The following is a 19,779-nucleotide window of genomic DNA, read 5'->3' on the forward strand; positions in this document are numbered from 1 at the left end:
TGAAGCGGAAGCAGGACCCTACAATTTGAAGCTTAGCATTTGTCAAACAAAAGAACATAAAAGCCTAATTCATTCAAATTTACAGATGTAATACACTGCCATCTTTAATTCACATTAATTACAAAATTATATTTAATCTAGTAACAAAGAATATGCTATGCCTGACATACAACAGCTGGGAAATGATTTAACTCATTTATGTTTCCCAAGACCTGAAGCTGTTTTGTCTGATCTGAAGGTGATCCTAAAAATGGTATTAAATGTGGTACTAAGTGTGGTATTACACAACAAATGCAAAGAAAATAAACAACATGAAACTACAGCTATTTGAGCCCTATTTGAGCAGTTTTTGGAGATATGAATCCTTTCAATATTTGAGAAAGGGTTCTGAGGTTCTTTTATTTTCAAATGAAATCATTCAGACACTTAAGTAATCTTATTTCTGTAGGTTATCAGTGGATAATTATTCTGGGATGTTCCTTCACTTTTAATAAGGGTTATTTTAACCACCAAAATAAATCTAAAATAGTTTTATGATTTAAACAAAACTGAACAATATACTGATAAGCCCCACAGATATAGATATTGCTTTCTAGCGCTAGCCCCAGGGGCCCGACAAAAACAGTGCTAAATGTTGTCATACATTTAAACTTCTAAAAGGTGCTTTTTTAGTTCAAATTTTCCATTCCACCTTAAGCTAAGCAGCAATTACACTCTGGCAAATGTACAGGCACCTGGATGCACTGGTGCACCATTTAAGGTGGAACAGGATTTTCAAATAAGAAGTTTCTTAATCAGCTTCACCTAATTTTTCAAGCCCTTTGTCACACTATGCCGTTCCTTTATATCTGCTGCCTTGAAAACAAAGTGGACTGCTTCAGATGAAACAAACTAAACAGTGTGAGGTGATCGAGGGTTTGCTGCATAATTATTTTTATTTGAGATGTGACAAACATCCATGACTCTGCCACTCAGCTAAAGGTGCTAAAGTTAGCATGTTTTGCGTTGTTTGGACATCACATCGTCTTTGCTTATTTGTGGTATAACTGGTATAACTGTTATGACAAAATCATACCTGAGGACAATTTTCAGCTGGTATATCACCCAGTACTACCTAAACATGTATAAAGGGGATAGAATGGACCACATGGGTGTGTAAGACAAATAACAAGTAACAATGCACACGATCATCTAATAACAATGTACTAGGCTGTAAGAGTGCTAAATTTCAGAAGAGTGGCGATCTAAGTACTGTAGATAATACTTTTTGCTGAAACTGTAATAACACTTGCTGTGACTCAGAAAAGCAGAACCCCCGTACATCATCTGTGTGAATAATCCTTCTAGAAAACAATACCCCACAGCACTTAATTAAAGATAATGATAATCATTTTAGCTATTGAATATATAGCTAGAAGCAGCACTTAAGTTTTCACTTCTCGGCCTATTTAGGTTGTATGACCGCTGCATGATTCATTATCTTCAGCTCTTTAAACCTCTGTCAGATCTGATATTTGATCACTGTCATAACAAAACACTGTATCTCTGAAACAGTAACTCTAAAAGAGAGGAAAAAAACTTGCACAAACAATCTGACTCCAAGTCATTTTTGGACCATTTCTATTAGCCCAGTCATCATATAATGTTTACACAATGCAAAGTGCAGCTGCCATTTGTTGTCAAAAAGAGTTCACATGACACTGATGACACAACACAGTCTTACCATGTATTGCGCAGTTAGGCAATATGACAATTCGTGTATCGCATCAACATATCATATTTTTGCCATATGGCCACTGCTACAGTTTAAGCCATGACTGTGGTCTTCCAAGTAGTTTAATCTAAAACCTTTTCAGCTTCAGGAATGAAGTCATCCAGAGCCATTCTCACTGCAGGTTTGTTCTAAAGAGTTTTGTCAGAGTATATCCTGTGCTTGACAGAGGAAGTACAGAGATAGTTCTGCTTGGCTCATAAGTGTGGAAATCAAGTGTGGAAACAGTCAATTGAAGGAATGTGTCAACAATCTCCTTCAAACTGTCTTCATCTAAGGTTATGATTACTCAAACCTGAAAAAGTGGCTATATTAGGACACTGTTCCTCAGCTGAGGCCGCTGACTACTCCAGACACAACACATTTTTTGTTATATACTTGCAAATATCAAACTTAGTCTAATTATCATCAGAAGTGCTTATGCCTGACATTTTTTGCTTAGTAAAAAGAGATGTGTTAGATTGGGAAAAGTTTTGCAGCACAGAAACACTCCATTAATTATGTCTACGTCACCAACACGAACATGGTGTGCCCCTGATCGGCAGTTAACAGATGCAGTAGAGCCACAAGTTGAAAAACTACAGGAAACTCATTACTTCCCCTCTCACACACCACAGTGACACAGTTTTCATAGACAACCCTCCATCAGCTCCCTGATTGTAATGCATGGCACCTCTTCTGAGAAACAAGTGTGACATTTGCAGACATAGCTCAAACAGATGACGACAGGCCTCTTAATTCAAATCGCTCTGTTTTAAGGGCATCGGTTTTCCATTAGTTTTATTGTATATGAACATGAATTCTTGAAGATCACTTGTAAGCGCTTCTCTTAGATGCTCTATGAATAAACAATAAGCAAGGTCAAGAGTCTGAAAAAAAGACTCTAAAGTTCATCTAATGTTTAAAATCTTGTAATTTGGACATCCTTCAGCTTGTAGCTCATCAAGAGGTGTAACCTCTCTAATACAACAATCGTCAACCACAGTGGTTTTTGTCAATTACATGTGAACGACTGATGTTAAACCAGAGGTAGGAACACGTCACCAGGTTGCAAGTCTCATGTAGAGACAGTCGAGTCCAGTCCTGAGTCAGTACAGCAGAGTCTAAACTTCAAGGACTGAACAGGTCAGTGTGCATTCTTCAGCACATTTACAGTGTATTTGTACTTGTACTTCGGCTCCCTTGTTCTTTACCAAAGTAGAAAATTATACACTGTTGCATTTTAGTTCTGGTTTGCTTATCATTCACACCAATATGTTTAACACTGAAGCAAAAATTGTAAACAAAAGCCAAATGAGTAAAATGCCACAATTCATTGGGCAGATTTCATAATACACAAGAACCATGATAACATCCACCCAACGTTCTGCACCCTGCTGTTCACTTATCTCTTTCACTTATCTCTGGGTCGGTTTTATTTGTCTGGTTTAATCTGACCTGAAATATTGAAGAAATAAGCCACGAATATCCTTTTGTTATCATGGTTTTGCACGACGCGGAGCAGGGTGAATTCCCTGTAACAGTCTCGTGTGGCTCACTGCTTTTACAAAATGGATAAACCTTTGTTTAGTTTTTACATCTATTTAGTTTGTTTCAAAGTGAACCGAGACTGACTGGTTTCAGTCCACTTATTCGGTACACACCATAGTTCGGATGACAGCCTTCTCAATTCACAATTTCCATTCCAACCTTTGGTGAATTCTGCATCTGTTTGAGCAGCAGAAGCCGAGAGAGAACTCCATGTCTCGCGTTTAAGTACCATTAGGAAAATGCTACGTTTGCCTGGTAAGTTTCTCCAGTATGACTGCAGTTTAAGTGTTGATGATTCACTTGTTTCTAGCTTATGGAGGTGAACGTGAGTTCTCATGCTTCGCTTGTCTTCCCAAATAAAACAGGCCAAGCATAACAGACATCTGACAACATTGCTGTCTATCAAATATACATTTGATGCAGTTCTGTCTTGCCTATGCCAGATTAATTCATTGACATGAATATTAACCGACAGTAGAGAGTTCTGTCTGCAGTCAATTACATTTCTTCTAAGACTCAGGGTTTGGGTCTTTTCACAAAATAGGGCTCAAGTCCATTTTTGGATTGTATTGAGTCAAGTCTCAAGTCATCAAATAAGTGACTCAAGTCCAAGTCATGTGACTTCATACCACTGTACCAAGCTAGTCATACTGTTTGCATATAGAAGATCAATACATAGGCTGAGCACTAAATAATAGATAAATCAAATATGACAGTGAATTTCCATGAATTTCCATCATATATATCCATATAGCCAACCTGTTTTGAAAAAGGTGAAAATATGAACAATTAACCTAATGTAATTTGAACAGCTCATTATCTTGCAATTATGGTATGTTCCATTATGAGGTCTACTGCACCAAATGCAGTGATTTACCCTTTAACAGTAATACATAATTATTATTTGTAAATTGTTATTTACCCTTTAACAGTAATACATAATAACTTTGAATATCCATCTAAAACTATAATTAAAAAGTGATAAGACATTCCAGAATCAAAGCACATGTCTTAGCACATGTGTTATTACGACATGGAAACCAAATGCTCCAATGCTGAGGTTTTTGTGGTACACATCAGACTGTATTATATATTTTTGAATTCCTAAAACTGATATTCCAATGCAACATGACAGTTTAACAAGCTATTTTCCCCGTTTTAAAATAGGTGTAATCCAGTATAAAAACTAGTCTAATGAGTATGTTCACTGGTATAAAATAAGGCAAACATTTTGCAAGTGAGAATGGATTAGCCTCCTACATTTGACCTGTGCACCTGAGTAACAAAGAATACTGAACTGAATTTTAATGCATTTGGTATGACAGTTTGTAAATTGTAGGAAAATCTGAAGAAAATGCAACCGACTTCTAAGACTTCTGAATTTTGGAGGTGTGGAAAACTATCCCTGCAGATATCTGAAAAACCGAATGCAACTTTCTAAACCAAGCCAGTGCCTCACAAAGGCAGAGCTCAAAGCAGGCGGTGATGGAACGCTCGTCAACAGTGTCTGAAAGATAACAAGCCTGTTGTTAGCCCATGGATATGATGCAAATTAGCACAGCTGAAAAGTTTGACAAGACAACATACCAACCAAATAAGCTTATAGATGTTGTACGTGCTGAGAACACATTTTATGTGGCAGAAACAGAGGAAAAACAGTTCCCTTCACTATGCTGCCATTTTGCCAGCAAATTCACTTGTTTAACTTATGTTATCGTACCAGCGTACCTTTGTCTGTGGCTCAAATCCAGCACCAAAAGTTTAATAAGTTGCCCCCAGACATGCATTCTCATCTGGACCCACAAGACAAAGGTAGAACATACTAAATATTGAAATATACTTATTATATTTAGTTGCTGAGATTTCTATGTAACTTTCTGTTTAATGTATGCTTTATGCTTTATGAGGCAGAAAAATGAATAACTTGTACTTAAGGGCAATTTTGACTGAAAATGAAGGGTGGTCTCTGACTTTTGCACGGTATGTTACAACTAAACCCACCTATAGGGTAATTGTAATATTTGCACTGGTGCCATTTTCAGCTCAAAGATAGTTTACATTTTCATTTACATGTGCAGAGTGTTTGTATGAATAAATTATTAATCCTGTTTAAATAACTCCCTTGCTCTCCCCTACAAAATTACATCCTACACTTTATCCACTAAAGCTAATTTACAGTCAAACATACTTACTCATTCCACAATATGCACTGTCACTATAACCACTGGCAGTAAACTGAAGCTTTAAATCTGACTAAGGCCATCATTCAGTAGGCCTGGAGAGGATACGGACTAGGCCCAGGGGCTGCCCTAATTAAAAGGGAATTAATTGAAATATAGGAGCCCCCCACTCTGCATTCATAAATCTTTTCTCAAGACTTTCTTATCGGCACTGGTGCTGGTCCAGTGAGCGAATAGTGCATTCCTGGACACCTCATTTTAATTAGCAGATTTATCAAGGAATTTGCATGACTATGGGGAAGGAAGTACTATAACACAGCTCAATTGTGCATGGTGACTTCGGAAACCTTCAAGTTCAGCCAAATGCCCTGAAGCTGACACACATAATCTGAATTTCAGTATCTGAACTAACAGTACAGATTGTCAGGGCTGCTGCCTATAAATTACAACCAAAAATTTGGCTAATGACCAAATAAATCTGTTCATACAGTCCTGAGCAAAAGCTGGAGACCGCCCTTCCTTTATTTCATTTCCAGTCAAAATGGCTATTAAATACAAGTTATTCATTTTTTCAGGAGATATTTCAGAGATTACATTTAAGACAATCCACTTACATAAAGCAAAGTGAAAACAAAAAAATTGTTTAAATATAGAGAAAATGGGACTCCATACAAGACCTGGTAGGCAACCAAAACTGTCAGCTAAATCAGATAAACAGCACTTAAAGCTTTCAGCTTCAGGAGAGAGGAGAAAATCAACCTCTTATCTATAACCCCAATTCCAATGAAGTTGGGACATTGTGTAAAACATAAATAAAACCATAAATAAAACAGAATACGATGGTTTGTAAATCCTTTTCAACCTATATTCAATTGAATACACTACAAGGACAAGATATTTAATGTTAAAACGGATAAACTTTATTGTTTTTTGCAAATATTCACTCATTTTGAATTTGATGCCTGCAACACGCTCCAAAGAAGTTGGGACAGGGGCAACGAAAGACTGGGAAAGTTGAGGAATGCTCAAAAAACACCTGTTTGGAACATTCCACAGGTGAACGGGTTAACTGGAAACAGGGCAGTGTCATGATTGGGTATAAAGGGAGCATCCCTTAAAGGGAGCATCCACTTTGTGAACAACTGCGTGAACAAACAGTCCAACAGTTTAAGAACAACATTTCTAAATGTGCAATTGCAAGGAATTTAGGGATTTCATCATCTACAGTCCATAATATCATCAAAAGATTCCGAGAATCTGGAGAAATCTCTGCAAGTAAGCGGCAAGGCAGAAAACCAACACTGAATGCCAGTGACCTTCGATCCCTCAGGCGGCACTGCATTAAAAACTGACATCATTCTGTAATGGATATTCCCACATGGGCTCAGGAACACTTCAGAAAACCACTGTCAGTGAACACAGTTCGTTGCTCCATCTACAAGTGCAAGTTAAATCTCTGCCATACAAAGCGAAAGCCATATATCAACAACACCCAGAAACGCTGCCAGCTTCTCTGGGCCCGAGCTCATCCGAGATAGACTGACGCAAAGTGGAAAAGTGTCCTGTGGTCTGACGAGTCCACATTTCAAATTGTTTTTGGAAATCATGGATGTTGTGTCCTCTGGCCCAAAGAGGAAAAGGGCTGTCCGGATTGTTATCAGTGCAAAGTTCAAAAGCCAGCATCTCTGATGGTGAGGGGGTGTGTTAGTGCCCACGGCATGAGTAATTTGAACATCTGTGAAGGCACCATTAATGCTGAAAGGTAAATACAGGTTTTAGAGCAACATATGCTGCCATCCAAGCAGCGTCTTTTTCAGGGACGTCCTGCTTATTTCAGCAAGACAATGCCAAGCCACATTCTGCACGTGTTACAACAGCATGGCTTCGTAGTAAAAGAGTGCGGGTACTAGACTGGCCTGCCTGCAGTCCAGACCTGTCTCCCATTGAAAACGTGTGGCGCATTATGAAGCGCAAAATACGACAACGGAGACCCCGGACTGTTGAACAACTGAGGTTGCACATCAAGCAAGAATGGGAAAGAATTCCACCTACAAAGCTTCAACAATTAGAGTCCTCAGTTCCCAAACGCTTATTGAACGTTGTTAAAAGGAAAGGTGATGTAACACAGTGGTAAACATGCCCCTGTCCCAACTTCTTTGGAACGTGTTGCAGGCATCAAATTCAAAATGAGAGAATCTTTGCAAAAAACAATAAAGTTTATCCATTTGAACATTAAATATCTTGTCTTTGTAGTGTATTCAATTGAATATAGGTTGAAAAGGATTTGCAGATCATCGTATTCTGTTTTTATGTTTTACACAACGTCCCAACTTCATTGGAATTGGGGTTGTAGCTTCAGGTCTGGTAAACACTGTGTTTCTGGCCATCCTTCCACTGTGAGAAGACAACTCAAAGCTATGGGTCTAAATAGATGTGTCTGTAGCTATTACACTTAACGTTCTGTAATGTTCCACAGCCCATAGGTGACCCTTACAGAAAAGCCACATATATTCCATATGTGAAATGTGCAAAAACCACATTTGTATACAAGCAAGCACACATTTTTTCATGTAATCACATTTTTTTCCACATGTAAACATGTTTTTTTTCATGTGATGACACACTTTGAACATGTGAAATGTGCAAAAACTACATTTTTTTCACATGTTAAATTCATATGATTTTTCTGTAAGGGTGAAAAAAGAATTTACCACTGTTCAGTAGTAGCCCACACTTCTTGGGACAGCAAGTTCCAAGTAAATATATGCCCACCACAGTTGATAACAATTCTATCACATTAAAAGCTACAATGCACAGGTTGTTCTATGTGGAAACTTCCCTAAACTGGAAAAAAAAACATTCAAGATGCCACACAAAAGCTACAGTGTGAAATAGATCTGGTATGATCTGCGTGAACAGTGTGACACATTTTTTTCTCAGAAATTTGCCCTAACCAGAAGACCATATCACAGACAAGTGAAAACTTAATCCTCTTGTTCTCCCCAGAAGACATAAAGTATGCTGAGTGGTTGAAACCTCCTGGATGAAATCCAATGCCTGGTTGTTTCCTGGATGGCTCTTAGAAAAAAAAGGTGCTTTCCCAAGAAATAATGGTACCTCGACCCTTAATGCGACACTTGAATTTGCCCAAGATAAAAAAGTAATGTAGTCTGACTCAGACCTTATTTTCAAACCTACAATCTGTTCCTTGCAAGCTGTGTTTACAGTATAATACTGTATTTTCTATTTACCACATTTGCATGCAGTTGATTTTCTTTGCACAAGACACCAAGCTGACCTTTTCCAATGAGCAATGGAAATGCATGCGCTTCATCTTCAAGCTTTGTTTCGCAAACTATGGATAGTAAATGAGTGGATTGCAGTGCAGATGGCAGAGCTGAAAAACAATCACTTCAGACTGATTCATACAGCCAGCTTGCCATGCACGCCACATGCATGAAGACATGCGCACGCATGCACACCCACAGACAGCGTGTGTATGTCAGTCGGACTGTGGCACGATGGCATCTGCTTTGAGATGAATCACGTGGTCAGCACTTTCCTATTGTTAGATTTACCTCTTAGATCCTTTCGAATAGGTGAACGTGAAGGTGGCGTCGGTGAATCGGAAATCTGAAAGAAATGGAACATCATCAAGTCAATCGGATTCCATTTTCGTCAATATTTGTATAGCACTTTTTGTCCCATGACAGCTTTTACAGAAATCTGGGTCTGGACCCCTAATGAGCATGAGGAAGAGATCTTAAGAGGAAAACAAGACTCGAACGGGGAAACCATCCTCCTCTAGGCTACACCAGATGGTGGCATTATGATACAAATAGTACACAGAGAACTGAACTAGGATAAAGCAGAAAGAGATCAGTGAGAGCAGTAATTTACTAATGACTAGGTCTATCAGAAAACATCTGGATACAATCATCGACAAGACTTACAGGCATACACGAGCCGCAGGACCACAATTTTAAAAAAAAAATCCCTCTCAACAAGTGTAGTCTCCATGGCAACATCAAGAGGGATTTCCACTGACACTGGATACTGAGGGAGCAAACTGATAGCTAATGAATATTTACACAACCACTCTTCATATACTTGGCCATTTATAGGCTTTACCTGGCCTGCGTGTATTTATCCCTTCAACAAAGGAAAGGTTTCCGTTCTGATAGCTGAGCCAGCACTTGCTAATTACACGACAGGCATGTTAATGATACTAACGCCTCATTACTATGGTGATTTTAAGCATAGCAACAAGAAAGCAACAGAGCTAGTTCATGTTTTGCTAGGCCCCTTAAGCATCACGGTTCATAAACATAGATGACAAGAACCGCGACAAGACATGGAACTGCCCACACCTAAGCTCACAGCTCACCAGACTGTCTTTATATTCAACACAGCCTCCCAGAAAGCAAAACAAGGCAGCCAGGCTAACAAACTGGCTACAACTGTGTTCAAATCTGTCTTATTCCACGAGGCTGAAGTTGGTTTCCTATTCACCAGCTTCTTGTCCGAATTTCCCCGTTCCACCTTAAACGGTGCAGCCTGTAACTGCTGCACCGTTTAAGGTGGAACGGGGAAATTGGAAGAAGCTGACTCCAGCTTCGTAATTATTCCTAGTGGGAATGTGAGCAGGATATCGACTGAAGCAGGTTATGTAAAAGACAAACAGCAGCACACTTGACAACAATACAGGCTCCGGAAACTCACCGGAGAACAGGCAGTCTTTTTCTGCCTTGCACCTTTGTATCACGATGTCGACGTCTTTTTGAATCCTCTCTTGTCTTGAACACATCCCCATGAAATAAAAACCCACTGGAATGGCCCTTTGGTTTGACTACTGTTTTATGTGTGTGCGCGTTCACAGAAATAACTCTCCCTCTTTTCCAGACACGACGTGCCTCAAAGCCAAAGCCAGCTCGACTCGACTCGACGTGCTCGCTCGGTGTGCGGCGGTGGAAACAATCCCAGGTGTGTCACACGGACCGCCACCGTTTCATCATCTCGTCTAGCGACGGAGGGCGACACGAAAACAGCCCAGCAGCAGCAGCGGCAGCGGCTCGAAGCTCCTCTCGGCTTTCACGAAGGTTGCACTTTCACAGCGGAAGCATCGTCCTGCCCTCCTCATCACTCTGCCGAACCCAACAATGGCGATTCCGAAAGGCGAGCGCGCGGCTTTAAAGTGAAACTAACATCTCTGAGGACCGAGCGCGGCGAAACGGACGTGGCCTCGCTGGAAAACGGCCGTTAGAGAGCGCGAGCGGTGGTACCCTCAGTCGAACCGGCGTTCAAACCGAGCCAGGTGACGTCATGGACGTGTTTTTCTGCCCACGCGCCCGCACGGCTGATCCGGCTACTATAGGCGTCACCACACGATGCCACGATACGATATGTCGGTTCGATATGTGGCGATATTTCAGCTGTTATCTTGAAACGATACTGTTTTTTGGGGGGGATGGTATTGCTGACGTTACTTCAGTACAGTGACATACACTCTTAAATACATGGCTGGGGTCTTAAAGGGGAACTTTTTCATGTATTCTGCACAATGAAATGGGTAAGATGTTAACAAAGTCATTTAGAGTGTTTTGCTGTGAAATGGTGCATTCTACAGAAACTTGTCAGGTTTCACAGTGGCGGTGATAGAAACAAGACATTTTACTGTAGTTTTGTGATAAAGATTTTAGTCTATAATATATTTTGATTAAAAAAATTTAATCAATAGATGATGCAATCAGCCTGACTGAATGTCTTTGGACTGTGTAAGGAAACCAGAGAACACCCACACAGACAGAACATGCAAACTCCACGCAGAGAGGACCCCAGTCACCCGGCTGGGGAATCGAACCCAGGCCTTCCTTGATGTGAGGCAACAGTGCTACCCACCGTGCCACTGGGCCAATTGGACATGCTAAATTGCCCCTTGGTGTGAGTGACTGTCTGTGTCTGTCTGTGTGCCCTGCGATGGACTGGCGACCTGTCCGCGGTGTATCCTGCCTTCCGCCCGATGACCGCTGGGATAGGCTCAAGCCCAACCCATTTGGTGCATTATGGTACTTTGTGATTCTCAATCAATTTTTCAACATTTTTGGATAATTATATGGTTAAGACGTAAACAAAGTCATTCAGAGTGGTTTGGTGTGAAATGCTCTTTTCTAAAGAAACAGTGTGAGGCGGAGCGAGGAGGCGGACGCATACGCTGAGATAAGCGAGATTTATTAGGAGCAAATCCAGGGTCGTGGTCAAGGCGGTCCAGGGTCATAGAGCCAATACGTACAAAGCGTGGTGCAGACATGACAAGAAACACAAAACCCAAACAGTTCTAACAGACCAACACATCAAACAGAGACCGAAACATCAAACAACACAGAGATTCAAACAAAGACCAGCAAACACAGGGCTTAAATACACAGGGGTAACGAGGGTCAGGTGAAAACAATCAGGGGTGGAGTAACCAAACAGGGGGCAGGACTAAAACCAAAACAAACGCACATGGACTAAACCAAAACAAAGGAGCACATGGAGTAGTGGGAGGAGCTAACTGTGACAGATCCCCCCCACCTAGGCGCACAGCTCTGAAGCGCACCAAACAAAAACAAAACCAAACAAACAGACAAGAGACCAAAAACAAGGACAGAACCAACCAGACAGAGCCAGGCACAGACATGGAAGCAGAAACAGGAGAACACGGAACATGAACAGGCACACAAGCAGAAGCCAGAGCACCACAGGCACAGAAACAAAGGCAGAAACGGGCACAGAGGCAGAAACGGGCACAGAGGCAGAAACGGGCACAGAGGCAGAAACGCGAGGAGCAAAAACAGGCACAGAGGGAGAACGCGAAACCGGAACAGACGGAGACACAACACCAGACACAGGAACAGACGAAACAAAATGAGGACGAAACACGAGGAGGCACAACACAAAACGACGCCGAACGAGAGACAAGCGGAGAAACAGGACAAGGAAAACAAGAATGAATGACAGACCACGCAAAAGACAGGGGAACAGGTACCAAGACAGACACAGGCACAGAAACAGGCACACAGACAGAAACAGGAACAGAAACAAAAGGAGAGACAGGAACGGGAACAGACACAGACACAACAGCAGGGAACAAAACCACACCAGGGACAGCAGAAGGCAAAAACACAGGAACAGAAACAGCAGACACGGGAGGCACAGAAGGACCACGAGGAACAGAGACAGGAGAAACAGGAGGCCCACAGGGAACAGAGACAGGCGAGGGCGGGATGGGGAGGAACAAAGGGGCTGTAGTCCACAGGGGCAGGCAGGCCTGCTACGACGTCCACGGGGGCAGACGGGCCTGCTACGACGTCCACGGGGGCTGGCGGCGGGTCCGGAGGCGTGGCGACTGGCAGCGGGTCTGGAGGCACAGGCTTGCCGCGGGGTGCGGCCACGGGATCAGGCTTGCCGCGGGGTGCGGCCACGGGATCAGGCTTGCCGCGGAGTGCGGCCACGGGATCAGGCTTGCCGCGGAGTGCGGCCACGGGATCAGGCTTGCCGCGGGGTGCGGCCACGGAACTCCGACTGGGTACAGCGGCTCCAACCTGGAGGAACCCACTCGGCCGTTCTCAAGGCTCACTCGAGGGATTGGCGTCTCGCAGTGGTGCTTGAGGACGAGCCAAGTACCAACATACGTAACCAAACAGGGGGCAGGACTAAAACCAAAACAAACGCACATGGACTAAACTAAAACAAAGGAGCACATGGAGTAGTGGGAGGAGCTAACCGTGACACATAGAGTCATAATTGGTACTTCAGTACCACTGTAAAGAAATCTGAGACATTAAGTTTCTCTATAATGCACCTTTTCATATCAGTCCATTCTGAACGACTTTGTTTATTTTAGTGATTGAATTATGCAGAAAAAAAATCTGAAGGCTTGTCTGTTTCTACCAGCTATTGCACAGTCTTAAGTGAATAAGTGATACTGTTTTGATCCCACAACCGGGGAAATTCCATCTCCGCATTTAACCCATCCATGCAAGTGAAACACCACACACACACACTAGGGGGCAGTGAGCACACTTGCCCAGAGCGGTGGGCAGGCGCCCGGGGAGCAATTGGGGGTTAGGTGTCTTGCTCAAGGACACCTCAGTCATGGACTGTCGGCGCTGGGGATTGAACCGGCACCCTTCCGGTCACAGGGCCAGTTCCCTAACCTCCAGCCCACGACTGCCCAAGCTCCCCAAACTGAAGTTTATTTAAGACTGATATGATTGCTTAATTAAACTCAACTCCTCCAAAAAAAGAGTCTTGATTAAAATATATAATTTCAGTTAATATGCAATGGTTATTTCGCAATTTGCATGACAAATTGCATATTGTAAAGGGTCTATATTCTACATTTATTCTTGCATTTTTTCTTCTTATGAAGATTTGTATCACTTGGTGTATCACTATGGTACAGAAACAGTTATACATTTCCCGACCTCTCTTTATCCCTAAATCATGCTGATATATGTAAATTAACTCTGGTCTGATTGGCTGACCTGTATTGCACCTTATCCAAACAGTAATGCATGCTGAAGGACTTCAGCTGCTTTAGGATGAATAGAAAGATGTGCTGTTTGTATTCATAACATCCTCAAAAACAAATTAATTCAAAGTTGTCTATTTTTACAGCTTAGTTTCCACATACTATGATCTGTATGCACTGGAAAGTGGTATAGTTCAAAAGCAGTGTTTACACACCATGTCAAACTGTTCTGGTTTTATTTTTATTTTTAAAAAAAAAGGAAATTTCAGTTTTCCATGATAAGGGCTCTTTGAGCTCTCTTATAGTAAAAAAAACTGATTTACATATCTATTTATATGCATTACTTACAATGTAGTAGTATTATAAGTCTTTGTAAACGTTTGTATTTAGAATGATCAAAAGGCTGTTCATAGTTTATTATTGTTTAGTTATGTCCAATTTATTGCTTTTATTTATTATTTATTGTTGTTGTCTTTAAAAAACTTAATTAAACAATACCAACAACCTTAAAGTACCTTAAGCTATATGTTTTATCTACATGTGCAGTTTAAAACATAAACATACACCAAATGGCCAAGCACATATGGATACCTGACCATTACACTTACACTGGACATCCCTTTCCAAAACCATGTGTAGTAATATGCCATTATCATATGCCAATATGCCCCCCCCCCCCCCCCCCCACCTTCCCATTCCTCTGGGAAAGCTTTAAACAAGATTTTGAAATGCATCATTTTGAAGTTCCTCGACATCAGACTCATCATACCATGTCTTTATGGTCCTCACTTTTTGCACAGGGCCACAGTCATGCTGGAACAGGAAAGATCCTTCCCCAAACTATTGCCACAAATTTGGAAGCATATATATTTTTTTGTGTGCTGTAGCATTAAGGCAATAGGCAATATGTGATTTTTATGTGCTATGCATTTTACGACACTTTGGATACAATATTTCACAATTTCACAAAAGTAGCACTTACAGTTGACTAGGGCAGATCTAACAGGGCAGAAATTTCATGAACTGGTTTATAGCAAAGGTGGCATCTAATGACAGTGCCACGTTTCTACCATTTTACTGCAAATATTTGTCTATGGTAATTGCATGGTTGTATGCTGTTAGTAGTTGGAATGGCTGAAATACCTGATCTCAATAATTAGGAGAGCTGTCCACATACATTTGGCCATAAATGTACCTCTGACAATACCCAGTGAGTCATAGGATCAATGCTTTCAAGAAGGCAGTAGGCTCTTTCATGTTGTCATATCAGGAAATTGCATCACTGAATATTTGTGAGATTAGTTAACTGTCTCTGCAAGAGACAGAATAAATGAACAGTTGAGAGAGTGAAAGAGAGAAAGAATGAGGGAGAGAGAGAAAGCACTATGGAGAGATTGACCATAGTACTTCTCCTTCCGTTACAAGCATGGATGGCAGAGTTGGAGACACTTTGATTAACAGTTCTATCTTGACTTTGGCTGGAGATCACAGTGGCTGGTTAGATTGGAGCTTGTCCAAGGAGACCTTGCAGCAGCCCAGCTGTGCTGTATCAGACAGACTTCAGGCAGTGGTTGGATGCGCTGCATGAACCATCCACTTCAGCCATAAAGAAGATTCTCCCTACTACAGACATCTAATGAATGGAAGCTTAGTTCAGATGAACCACACTGATTTCCTTTCACATCTACACCAGGCCTTTTCAGGAACATCCACTGATGAAGAATCACATGGATTGTTTGGCAAGATGAGGCCCTTGTCATCTCCATCATTAAACCATTCACTGTTCATTTTAACCCTTTAATGCCAAAGCAAAGATGCTATATCAGCCTTTAAATCTACTCTTTTTTTATAATGTGATTTCTCAAGTCCTGCTGTTGTATTTATTTTGATATTTAAAGAACATAATCCAACAAAGCCAAACATGTAGACAGTTTTTTGCTCTGTATCACAAACTGTGTTTTTAAGCAAGAAAGCATGAATATGAGTATAGTTAACACGTCTGAACGAAAACAACTATAAAGCCCTTAGTGATCTCAATCCTGAAACTATAAACAGTCAATAATAAATAAATAATAATAAATAATAAATAATCATGCTTCTTTTATACAGCAATAGAAAACTCTGCACCACACAGAGAGCTCTAATTCTACATGCTGACACATTTTACTATGGCCAACATAGACATCAGCCAAGCTGTAGAGTAAAGTAAGCATCGTTTGATTTCCTCTGACCACACCTACAGTTGCTTAACATCAGTTCAATACTGTATAACTGCACTGAGTCGATAGAAATCCTTGCGCTGGTAGTGGGATAATCTTTGACTGCTCATATGTACCAGTGAGTTTTCTATTGAAGTAAGAAAGTTGTTTAAACTGAGGGGCTGACAACTTATTTTCTCAAAAAATGGGGTGGTTCTGGTCTTCTAGATACAGGCAGAAGCTGCCCAGAAGTCCAGCCCAAGTTCTCACAGTTCTCCCCCTCTCTCAATCAGTCTTCTCTCATGCTACCATAACCATGTTGATGGCATGGTCTGAACTCATTCAGACATCTGTCATAATTATTACTGATAATGGTAACTTGGCTCTCCTATATTATTACAAATTATTCATCATGACTAGTCACTGCAGCATATGAAATCAGCCATGATGTGTATGGCATAGATAAGTCAAAGTTATGTTGCAGGGTTCAAGTGTTACCAGGCTTTCTTCAGGGTCAAATTTGAGCAAATCACAATTGTGATTAGTTGCATCATAACTACACACAATAATGTGATTTCATGTGGTTAATAATTTTAAACACTTAGCTAGAAAACACACTTTAAGTTGGCTTGACATGGCCAGCTAATAACACTGAAATATTAAAGTGAATGTAGCCTGAGGTTTTAACTGAATAGTAGAAGTTTGAGGGTTGTTTATGCTGTGTTGCAGTAGACGCTATTTGGGGTTGTTTGAACTTAAAGTCGCTATTTTTATGATTTGGTTGTTGCAATATCAGTTGGTATATTCCTGGTGGAAGTTGGTGTGTATGGTATTCTGGGTGAATGCTAGGTTGTTAAGGTGCAGTGTTATCCCAGCAATCAGCTGGGATAACACTGCACCAGACTAGTGTTGCTAGGCCATTGCTATGCATGTCTCTAGGCCATCGCTATGCATGTATGATAAGTGATGGTGTGAGAGTTTGAATAAATGCTGTACAAAAGCAGTACATGTGATCTGTTCAAAAAGTACGCAATTACATAATAACAGTATAACAAAAACAGTATAACAAAAAAAAGGTATGTCTAAGGGTTACAGCATGATGTGGTGCTTTGCAAAGCCCTCATTGTCGTATCCTCTACTAAAAGATGCTTGTAGGGTAAAAAATGTATTGACACAGTTCTCTAGAAAATGCTGGTTGTAAAAACATGCTGAGGCAAGGATGGGCATGGGACAAGGGCACCGCAAGTGTGTGCTAGGGAGTGAGAGAGATGTGGAGAGAGAGAGTTCTTCCCACATCATTTGAGTTGACTGCTTGCTGAACCTGCTTCATTAATCCCAATTTCACAGGGAGGCAGACAGTCTGAGAGTGTGTGTGCCACAGTGGCGCATGTATGCGCTCCCATACACTTTATCATCAGCTTTTCATGCTACATAAAGCCTGCTTAAGTGTCTGGAGACCAGAGATCCAATTTAATAAACATTTCCTTCCCTTCATCACCATGATTCTGGCCCTGCTGACATGTGTTGTTGTTGTTTGTTCATTTATTTGTTTACAAGCTGACCCTATTCACCTTAATATGGCAAAATCTTCCTCTGCAACTCTAGTATATGAGTCATTTTCCCTCCCTTAGGAGGGAGGGAAACGGTGCTGTTAAATTTATATGATGTAGTTAATGTATTCTCCTTTATCAACATGGGCCATTCACTTTAAATTAAATTGTTATAATCAGTCCTTTCATTTGATAATCATATTTCAGGGTACAGTACCTCAGTGATAACTAATAAAGTCCTCAGGAGAATGTGGAGTGGATGATGTAGCAAAAATGTAACAATGTAGCAATACATTTTCATGATACCTGATATGTATCGGAATATTTGTTAGTTTATTTTTTCCTGAGATTTCCATACTTAGAACCTATGTCCTTCATAGTACAATGCCAAGATCAGTAGCCCTTTCACAAAATCTGGAAAAAATGTCATGGTTAGAATTGGTTAGAACTGTCAGGTGGTATGACCTGATGAATACAATGAAAATGTGTAATTATTATAATATTGTTTATTTATTTGAAAAAATGGAGGTATAAAGGTTTAAAGATTAAAATAATAAAGGCTTTTATATGTGTCTATGTAGCAGTTTAATTTGAAATTAGTCTGAAAAGTCAGGTGGCACAACCGGTAATTCAAATGGTGCAATCAGACCATTAGTGTTTTAATAACAAACAGGCAATTACAAGCTTTGATAGCACTAACTATGTTAAAGAGGCAAAGTGCACATAGATATACACTATATTTCCAAAAGTATTCACTCTTCCATCCAAATCATTTAATTCCGGTGTTCCAATCAAGTTACTTGTTTGACTGCATTGTGCCACGTGTGAAGTTTGGTGGAGGGGGGATTATGGTGTGGGGTTGTTCTTCAGGAGTTGGGCTCCGGCCCTTAGTTCCAGTGAAAGCAACTCTTAATGCTTCAACAGACCAAGAGATTTTGGACAATTTCATGCTCCCAAATTTGTGGGAACAGTTTGGGGACAGCTCCTTCCTGTTCCAACTGTGCACCAGTGCACAAAGCAAGGTCCATAAAAACATGGATGAGCGAGTTAGGTGTTGAAGAACTTGACTGGCCTGCACAGAGTTCTGATCTCAACCTGATAAAACGCCTTAGGGATGAATTAGAGCAGAAACTGGGAGCCAGGCCTTCACATCCAACATGAGTGTCTGACCTCACAAATACGCTTCTGGAAGAACGGTCAAAAATTCCCATGAACACTCCTAACCCTTGTGGAAAGCCTTCCCAGAAGAGTTGAAGCTGTTATAGCTGCACAGGGTGGGCCGACATCATATTAAATCCTATGGATTTAGAAAGGGATGTCACTCAATTTCATGCATGTCCTATGCATGTGAAGGCAAATGAGCAAATGGCGATATAGTGGCGATATAGTGTAGGTCCAAATATAAACACAGATATAAAAATTTACATCATGTCCTCTTTAATAAGATTTTTATAAATTGCCATTTTTAAAAGACTTATTTGTCACTGACCCACATACTTGTAGTGCTATACCTGTTATTAGGGCTGTTTCTTGCTATAAGAGATTTAAGCAGTCTTTCTCCAAGGAATGACAGTTCCCAACAAGTACACTCTTAAAAATTGTCGAAAGGGTTCTTGGGAATGATGCTATGGGACAATCCTATTCCCATCCTGGAGGCCCAATGTCCTGCACATTTTAATGTTTGCTCTGCTCTAACAGGCCCACTTCAACTCAGTAAGGGTTTGTTACTGAGCTGATTAGTTGGATTAAGTAAGTTAGGAGCAGGAAAACCACTAAAATGTGCAGAGCAGTGGGCCTCCAGGACCGGGGATTATGAAACACTGCCTTAGAAGAACAATTTTTGATTCCTTAAAGAACATTTCAATCAGTTCTTTAAAGACTAATGAGGTGCAAGTCTGAAGAACCTTTTTAAAAGTTTAAAGAACTTACACATAATGTAAAACATCCTTACATTTTTAAAAACAAAGAAACCACAGTTAAGATGCCGCAGCAGGAGAACCACTTTTGGTTTCAATGGATGTTTATTTGGAGAACC

General features: G+C 40.7%; 1 protein-coding gene across 1 annotated transcript in view; it reads right to left on the reverse strand.

The window, feature by feature from the left end:
• Positions 1–10,826, reverse strand: part of parp8 (poly (ADP-ribose) polymerase family, member 8) — a 74,864-nt gene extending 64,038 nt beyond the window's left edge. The window contains exons 1-2 of the mRNA XM_037531433.1: positions 10,204–10,826; positions 9,060–9,114 (exon numbers count right to left, since the gene is read on the reverse strand). Coding sequence (XP_037387330.1) covers positions 9,060–9,114; positions 10,204–10,294 — 146 coding nt within the window. The 5' untranslated portion in view covers positions 10,295–10,826. The remainder of the gene's footprint in view (positions 1–9,059; positions 9,115–10,203) is intronic.
• Between the last annotated feature and the right edge of the window lie 8,953 nt (positions 10,827–19,779).

This window comes from Pygocentrus nattereri, chromosome 20 (genome assembly GCF_015220715.1).
Source record: "Pygocentrus nattereri isolate fPygNat1 chromosome 20, fPygNat1.pri, whole genome shotgun sequence".
NCBI classification, from domain to species: Eukaryota; Metazoa; Chordata; class Actinopteri; order Characiformes; family Serrasalmidae; genus Pygocentrus; species Pygocentrus nattereri.